The sequence below is a fragment of the Apis dorsata genome, unplaced genomic scaffold (assembly GCF_000469605.1).
Source record: "Apis dorsata unplaced genomic scaffold, Apis dorsata 1.3 scaffold_365, whole genome shotgun sequence".
In the NCBI taxonomy this organism is placed as follows: domain Eukaryota; kingdom Metazoa; phylum Arthropoda; class Insecta; order Hymenoptera; family Apidae; genus Apis; species Apis dorsata.
Genome location: NW_006263630.1, coordinates 833,367 through 842,487, shown reverse-complemented (window position 1 = coordinate 842,487; position 9,121 = coordinate 833,367). Strand labels below are relative to the sequence as shown.

General features: G+C 37.4%; 1 protein-coding gene across 4 annotated transcripts in view; it reads left to right on the top strand.

Moving 5' to 3' along the window:
• LOC102673299 (discoidin domain-containing receptor 2) overlaps window positions 1-9,121 on the top strand; it is a 234,385-nt gene that overhangs the window by 170,215 nt on the left and 55,049 nt on the right. For 3 of the 4 annotated variants that reach the window (XM_031511946.1, XM_006618672.2, XM_006618673.2), the window contains 2 exons: window positions 718-865; window positions 4,051-4,227. In XM_031511946.1, coding sequence (XP_031367806.1) covers window positions 718-865; window positions 4,051-4,227 — 325 coding nt within the window. The remainder of the gene's footprint in view (window positions 1-717; window positions 866-4,050; window positions 4,228-9,121) is intronic. The other variant, XM_031511947.1, reaches the window with a different exon arrangement.

Below are 9,121 nucleotides of genomic sequence, written 5' to 3'. Positions count from 1 at the left end.
GTCAGATGTATCAGATTTCTGTATTTTTCGTATCGGATAACGGATCGGGCCCCCGTTAGAGAGAGAGAGAGAGAGAGAGAGAGATCCTAATCCGAGTGGAAAGGCAAACGAAAATCGAAATTGTGCGCGAGCACGTTTGCACGCCACCATCGCAAATAGGCGTTACACATTTATTTATTCTATGTTCGTGTTCGTTCGTTTCCCTCGCGATTTGACTCCCTGTACGAAATGTACGAAAGTTTATGTCTCGATTTTATTCTTCGAACGGCATTGTTCGTGACGGATCAAGGAGTAGGAACAAGGAGGGATCGGCTCTCGGAATGAGAACAACAACAACAAATTCCAACGGCTTCTTCTCATTACAGATTTAATGGGGAAATTTACATTTAGAGGGGATTTTCGAGGCGTTGTTCGTTAATCCGGAAAATGAGATTCGTCGAACACGTTGTGAACACGTATAGACCGATGCCTTTTTCACATTTATTAAAACTGTTATCTATTATTCGATTCGATTGATTTGATATTCTGACGAAAAAATATTGGAATGAAGATTCTATATCTTTGTGAGATACAAGGATCGAGGAAGGATATAATTAGAGTCGTTGATTATTCTTTTTTTTTCAAATTTGGTCGGATATTTATTATTATAAAAAATTTATTAGTATTTAAATTTATTAGCATAAAAAAGGTAAGATAACTTTGAAATTTCATTTCCAGCTTCTGGCAGGCAACAATAATCCATATTCGGAGAAGGAGCAGCTGTTCGACCCGGCGATCGTCGCAACCAAGGTCCGTTTCATCCCCTACACCTCCCACATGCGTATGGTGTGCATACGAGTCGAGCTTTACGGTTGTCCATGGACCGGTGAGTGATATTTATAACCGCCTCCTACGTCTTCCTCCCTCTTATACGTGTCCAACCCTAAATATTGAAAAGAACGCTGCCACGATTTCCAGCATTTTTATCACGTTGGTACTTTTCTTTTTATCGAATCGGAGGAAGAGAAGGAGGAGGAGAAGGAACATCTTATCGATGGAGAGGTGCGCACGAGACGACGTATTTCCCGCGCTATGTCCGTTTCCGGTTTATCATAATTCCGTTCTCTTTCCATCGAGACGATAAATCAGAGATGGAGTCAAAAATTTTGACATTAAGAATCAAGTCACTCGAATAATTTATTATTCAAAGCATCGAATAACTGCAGATAATTGTGGAAAATAATAGAATAGTAATTACGAGTAAATTTATTATTCCAGTAAGTTTTAAATAAAGTTGTTATTTACAGTAATTTTATTCTACGAAATTTCAACTAAATTAATTAATTTAGGTAACGATCAACTCTGCAATTAAATTAAAAGAGTTTGAATACGAAACGAAAGGGGGGTCTTATTCGCGAAATTGGTTTAAACGACGTGGCAATGGAATAACATGAGAAACGGAGGTACATCAAGGTCTCGTGGGCACCCTTTATCCTATCAGTTTCTTATAAGCTCGGAAAGATTCCCGGTTTCGAGTTGAAGGGAGCCGCATTACGGGGGAAGATTTACGAGCTCGATCGATCGATCGGGTGTACAGGTGTGTTGCGTTAATCTGAACCCTCTTGAAAGGATTCTCGAGAACTCCAATGTTCGTGATTATTGCCCTGGATTTGTACGGCAACTGGGCCCCAACGAACGGGGCCCCAATTTGAATCGTCGGTCACAGTAATGTAGATTTGCATTTATGAAACTTTCTATCTTTTTTCTAATTGGTAGATTAAATTCCAAATTAAAAATCTTATTATTATCTTACGTTAAATACTCGGATGATTCATTTGAGATCTAATATATCTGATCAAAATCAAATTAATTAATCAAAATTAACTATCAATCCGAATTTCAAAAAAGTTTTATATTTGAGAAATTGAAAGGAAATTTAAATCTGTATATATTCGAATCAAGAATTCTCAAATCCAATTATGAAAATCAAATTTCATCGCGCCGTCTTTTAAAATTTCTGACATTTCCTCTCTTCCTATTACTATTTCTCACTTTTTGATTCCCGCGAGTGGAAAAAGCAATTGGTAAACATTGCTATATCCCATTATTCCCATTATCGATCCCCCTTTATCGACCGCGCGCGTGGTTGAATGATAGGACGGCAGACGGTTAAAAAAGTGGTTCGAATTATCAAGTGAACGATATTTTCATTGGGGGCGTCGTTACCGGTGAAAAACAGCATCACCGTAAACGACTGCGCCGTATTCAATTTCGGTGGCAGCCGGTGGTGCAATTACTGTAACAAGAACAAAAATATTTTCCATATGCCCCGACGGTGATTGTGTAGTTGAAATTACTGCAATCGTGTCTCTCTCTACACGCGTGCACCTGTACGTATACGTGAGTATTTATATATATATATATATATATTTCTTGGCTCATTTTTTTTTCTCACCCCTTTGTTCGCCTCGCGGTATAAAGCGAAACAACACCATGATAAATATAGATACGGTATTTTTATTGCGCTCGGAATTTATCGCGCCGTTTTATCGGAAAACAAAGGAATAAAAAAAAAACGAAATCGCTGCCATTTCACTACTTTATTTTTTAATGGGATATCTGCAACGGAAAATAAGTTAGAAAAAGTATAATCCTCGTAATAAAGAATTTATTCGATAATAGCTAATTGAACATACGAGCCATGATTTAACACAATTTCTTTTACTATTTTTTTTTTTAATTTTTTAATTTTCGACACCGTTCCATGATTTCGAAATAATGAATTTTTCAGAATCGTCCAAGATAGAATTATAATTTAAGAACTTTTCGTTGAAATGTAATCGAAGTATATCGAATTATTTTTACATCCTTGATAGGATTTTTTGAGATTTTAATCGAATATAAAATGTTCCATTTTTATTCCATTTGTTAATTATGATTATATATATATTTTTTCTTTTTTTGCTAATGGTTAATACTGTCGAGCTTTTAATCTCGTTTCTTCCCAATTCTCGGCTCCGATATTCGTTCCAGTCGAACATTAAGAATGCATTTCGTTATTTTTCGCGCGTCGCCATCGAAACTTGTGCCGTGTCTTTCTTCCATATCGACATCTGTCCATTTCTTCGTCTTCGAATAAAAATTTCTCCGTACGTATCGTGAGAAACACCAGGATTTAGTGGAGCGTTGACGCTTTGATGAGGACGTGCAAAGATTAAATTATTCAATTTCTCCGGATCTCTTCAATAAAAGCTTTTCAAATTAGGAAATCAGATTGAGCTAATAAGTAGAGAAATGGATTTTTATCTCTTTTGAATCGAATATTAAATTAAATCGAGCTTTTAATCCACTCGCCAATTATTACCTTATTTGTAAACTTTCAATCCGTCAAGTGTCAAATATCTCTATATTTATCTCTATATCTTTTATTTTCGTATGATTCGCGACTAAAATCGATCGTCTTCGATTCAAGAATTTAAGATCAGTATTACTGGTTTATTAATTTTAAAAACTTCAGCCGAAACTGTCAATAATTGTTGGACAATTAACGGGTAAAAAAAAGAGATTCGTGAATTCATTCGTTTAATATCATTTACACGAAGCTTTAAACTGTCATTAAACGAATATAAAATTTTCCTTAAATCAATCCAATCTGTCAATCCGTCCAATAACATACGATCCACTTACTTTAAAATTTCTCCATTTAAATCGACATTCGACAAATCAGAATTAGATGAACGTAATTACGAGAAATTTTATCCATTATTTAATTTCATTATTTCGATTTCTTAGCTCAATAACTATAACTATAAGAAGAAAGTCGAACAAAATTCTCAGAAGAAGCCACCGTTGTCCAGATTCGAAAAAAATTTTCCTCTCTCCTTCTCTCTCTCTCTCTCCCTCTTTATTACGTACGTTCCGTTCAACGAGCCGTAATCTTATCACGATTTATAAAGCGATTTATAAAGGAAATGTCTGAAACGTCCTCCTGACGATACATAGATTCACGAGCGACGCCAACACTCGCAACATCCCCCTGTTGTTGCAACCCCTTTTTTGTTCTGGTTGCAGAGGGTCTGGTGTCGTATTCCATGCCCCAAGGAATTAAGAGGGGCTCGGAGGTTGACCTTTCCGACAGGACGTACGACGGCAGGGAAGAAGGAGGTTACCTCTCCGGGGGGCTCGGTCAACTTGTCGACGGGCAAAAGGGCCCTGACAACTTCAGATTGGACAGTGGTAACGGGAAAGGTGAGTTTGCCTCGTGCTCGAACGAGATTAACGCTACACCTTCCTCTCCCCTCTCCCTCTGATCGTGTCCAGATTAGCGCGATAGAACCGTCTTACGTTCCATCCTCGTTTCACGAGTTATCTATCGTTCTTCGTCCTTTGCTCATTGCATCGTTTTTTCCCCGTCTTTTTTCTTTTTTTCTTTTTCCTTCTCGTTTTCTCGAATCTTTATCTTCTTTTTTTTGCTCTCTTTCTCTCTCTTTTTCTTTGTTAATGGACTGTTTCCTCGAGTCTTTTTCCTTCTCATTGCTTTTTCTTTTTTTTCGTTTCGCTCGCTCTTCTTTCTCTTCTCGCTTATTCTCCTCTCTCGTTGTTTCGTTTCGGATCTTTTCTTTTCTCTTTCTTTTTTCTTTTCTTTATCTTTTTTATTCCTCTCTTTTACCTTTGTTTTTCCTTTCGTATTTCTTCTGAAGTTACGCGTAAAAGAGGATCGTTGAAATTCGGCTTGACGGCGGGAGCTAATAAGAAGGAGGAGAAAGGTAAATGTTGTGCAAGGGGGTGGAAAGAAAACAGGATCGTTTCGAGCCAACAGGTTCAATTGGTATTATTTGGCTTTTTCCCGGGGAATTAACAATATTCCTTCAACCCTGTTTTCTCGAGTGTTATTAAATCTCAATTGTAAATTTCTCTTTATTCGTTTCATTGGCGGAATTAAATTCGCCTGGATCCTGGATCGAATCGCGAATGTAAACCATCCTTCAACAACGTAAGAATAACAAAGAAATTGAGATAGAAAGAAAGATTATTCTGTACTTTTTCTGCTCACACTTTGAAAATTGTAATTAAACAAACTACGAATATTTTTCAATATCAATTTCCAGGATTTCGCGAAATATAAGAAGAATCCGATTATATTTTTCAATAATAAAAAAAAATCGCGAAAAGAACGAGAAGAATTTCTTCCTTAAGAAATTCTCCCTCCCTTCGCGCTTCGATCTTCAATTTTATAAGCAGAAGATCGAAAGTAATTCGAACGACTCTACGTCAACAAAAGCCCTCGACGGGTCAGATTCCATCGGTTTGGACGGCGAATAAAATTTTCCCCCGCGTCGATTCCAGGTGTGTAGACCTATCCTCGATAGTGATAAGAGAATTCCAAGATGCTGGGCTTCGAGGTATATATATAAGGTCGGTTGGACCCCCTTTCCTCCTCCGTGTTCCGCTCCACACTCGAATCTGTTCCAATTTACATTTATATTGAACCGCGGCCTAGACTGCGAGCCACGACTGCTGTTTACCGGCTCCCAGGATACATTTGTGTCTTTCCATTTACGGGACGGGAGGGGGGAGCTTACGTACTTTCAGCTTCTTAAACTTTTAAACCCGTCGAGACTGCGTGCACCAATCCTTCCCTCCTTCTTTATTCCCTGTTTAAAACCTTCGTCCCATTCCTGGAATCGAGGAGGACCGGATCGTTCCTCCTCCTCCTTCGTCGTGCAGCTGCATCCCTATTTCTATTTTTGTGAAAGACTCGTGAAAATACGAGGGTTCGAAAGTTCTCTCTATTTTTTTTTATCCTGTATAAGGATTGCCCGTTATATTTCTTCTTGGAATTTATTTCTTGGATATCATTTTTCCGGGAACGAATGATCGAATTGGCGAATGATATTTCATTTTATTCGTGCAATTTTCCGAAAATTGTGTAGCAAGACGAGGTAGATAAAATTCGCTTTTTCGATTATTCAGAAAGTTGTGACTTTTTTCTAACGAAAAATGTTTTTAGGTTATGGTCGAGTGATTTTGAGAGGAAGATTTTTCATCAAATTCTAACTACGTGTACCATTTTATGCAGAAAATCTTAGAATCAAAAATGTTCTATTCTCGAAAATGACAATTTATTCGAGAAAATATCAAGAAGCATCAATTCCTTTACCCAGAATTATTCTGTACAACCGTGATCGTGAGAAGTAATCGATGATTGTCAACCAATTAGAGAAAAAGTGAACTTGGGGAAATAAAAGGGCGTACGTATTTCTCTAATTAAGAGAAATAAATTTTTTAGGCCAATATCTCCCTCGTCCGTTCCTTCGAATCTGAGGAAAGAAGCTACGTAAGTTGTCCCCGCGAAGTTGAACAAACTTTCTTCAAAAATTTCCGCTATCCTATTCTCGAAAATGACAATTTACTCGAGAAACAATCAAGAAACATCAATTTCTTTACCCAGAATTTTCTATACGTACGTATTTCTCTAATTAAGAGAAATAAATTTTTTAAGCCAATCTAATATCTCCCTCATCCATTCCTTCGAATCTGATGAAAGAAACTACGTCCCCGCGAAGTTGGACAAACTTTCTTCAAAAATTTCCGCTATCCTATTCTCGAAAATGACAATTTATTCGAGAAACAATCAAGAAGCATCAATTCCTTTACCCAGAATTATTCTGTACAACCGTGATCGTGAGAAATAATCGATAACTGTCAACCAATTAGAGAAAAAGTGAATTTGGGGAAATAAAAGGGCGTACGTATTTCTCTAATTAAGAGAAATAAATTTTTTAGGCCAATATCTCCCTCGTCCGTTCCTTCGAATCTGAGGAAAGAAGCTACGTAAGTTGTCCCCGCGAAGTTGGACAAACTTTCCTTAACGTCGATGCTCCCTCGTCGCATTCCATCCTCGTTAATAAGTTTCCACTTTTGGATTGGAATCGGGAGAAGCGGGAAACGTCATCGCGGAGTGAGTAATTAGGTCATTAGGTAATAACTTTCGGATTGCAGTTTAGCAAACGTGAAGGCGAGGACGGGGGCCGTTTCTGATTCCAATATTCCTCCCTCTCCCCGCCATTTCCCTTCCCCCGAGTCTCGACGAGATCGCCCCTCGAATTAATAAATTTTCTTGGTAAATTGTTTCTGAAAAACGAATCGCAACTTGTTACCATTTGCGAAGGTACGTACGGCCCTCTTTTGTACAAAGTTAGGCGGCGCTTCGATGCGAATTTTTATGGGAGGAATCGGAGGGAGATTGAATTTTTTTTCCTTTTTTTTTATCGATAAAATTATCGAAAAGAGTAATCCGTTTATTCGGCGAACTTGTTATCCCGCCTTTCCGGTTTTTCATTGATTCATTTTCATGGTGATTATGATGGTATTCAGGTTAAATATTTTAATTGGTGGTGGTTATTAAAAGTAAATCAATTTATCGAGTCGGATTTCTTTTTTTCTTTTTTAAATATATCGAGTTTCTGGAACTAGGTAGTTTCTGGAAATAGTTTCCAGTGGTTCTTGGTGGCGCAATCAAAATTGAGTGTGATTCTACATGTAGAGATAAGTTGAAAAGAAGGAATAACATTTTCTCGTGTGAGAATTCGTTTTCGTGGAAATCGAGTTTGAAAACTTGTCAAATGTAGAAGAATTCTCAACTGAATGGAGATACGAAGGATTCCACGTACGAAAATAAATAAAGAGTGCGGAGTAAAAATTGCATTTTCAAATTCTGTTCTGTTTTTTAACCGGGGAAAAAAAAAAAAAAAGAATGGAAATTGAATAGAAATAATCGGAATATATATGTACTCGAATATGTATCGAAATTTTATTTCGTAAAAAGCTAATACGGAAATGAAAAAATTTTCCATTTCATTTCGCATAATTCTCTATCGATAGTTCATTTCCTCCCCCTTCTATCCAGTCCCAGAATTAACAAATTTTTTTTCGTACGATCAGTTTTGAAAACTCGATTTTCACGATCACGCGTTCGACATCAACTATTCTTCCTAATATCTCTATCGATTTCGTAAAAAAGAGAAGGAATATTCTTTTCGAACGTCAAATCTTTTTTAAAGAATGAGAAAAATCTATCCATTTATCATCATAAAGAAAAACAATGCTTATTAACAATTATTTGTTAAAAACAAAAATACTGTATCACGCGACATTAAAAATTCATTCGATCATTTTCATTATTTAGGAAGAATCGTAACGATACGTTCCCTCCTCATTTGCCTCGTATAAATTCGCCTTGCAAATCGATAACACGCGAATATCGTTACGTGTACCGTTTTACGGCCGGCATACGCTCGATCGTGTAGTTTGAGGACGGTTTAAGTGAGAAAATCATCGTGCTGCGGAGAGTTCACGGCGCAGTATATATCCATGAGCACGGTGGTTATCTTACGACCCCTCTGAATGTTCAGAATTGATGGTAGATAGCGGTCGAAGGCGGCGACGACAGGAAACTGGAAACTATTTACTCGAGGGACGATATTAAGGGTGGGGTTTATAGGAAGGCGGATAGATCAGAGCGATATAATACCGGTGTACGGGTCGGGAGAACATTGTTGGGAGGGATGGAGGAAAGCGGGGGAGGGAGAGGTTGGAAGGAAAATTCGAGCGAAGCTGCCCATCGATACCGAATTGAAACGAAACTTTTTAACTTTTAATAACTTTTAACACCTATATAGTAGTAAAGCTCGACTCATTTCTTTTACATCGTGCGAAAATAGAATTCTTTCGCTCCCCTGTTTGGGATCTCCCTTTCGCGTGAATAATGAAAATAAGAATCTAATAAAGACTTTTAAAATTTATTTCGCTCTCGACAATCGAGATCTATAAGTTGAGATATTATGTATGAAAAATTGAGACTTTGAACGACATTATTTATTCGTTTTAAAATTTAAAAAAGCAATGAACGTTTAGCAAAAATAATTGACGACGATTAACTCGACTCACGGAAAATTGATTATTTTAATTAGGATATGATAGCATCTGAAATTTTTCTCTTTCTAAAGAAATTATTTTTTTAGGTCAGATGGAAACTTCTCGCAGAATTCATCTCGTGAGCGAATTCGGGTGGAATTTGGAAAATCGCGCGCGGACGAAAGTTCGTTGGGGAGACCGCAGGCAGCGTCCGGTTAAAGCGGAA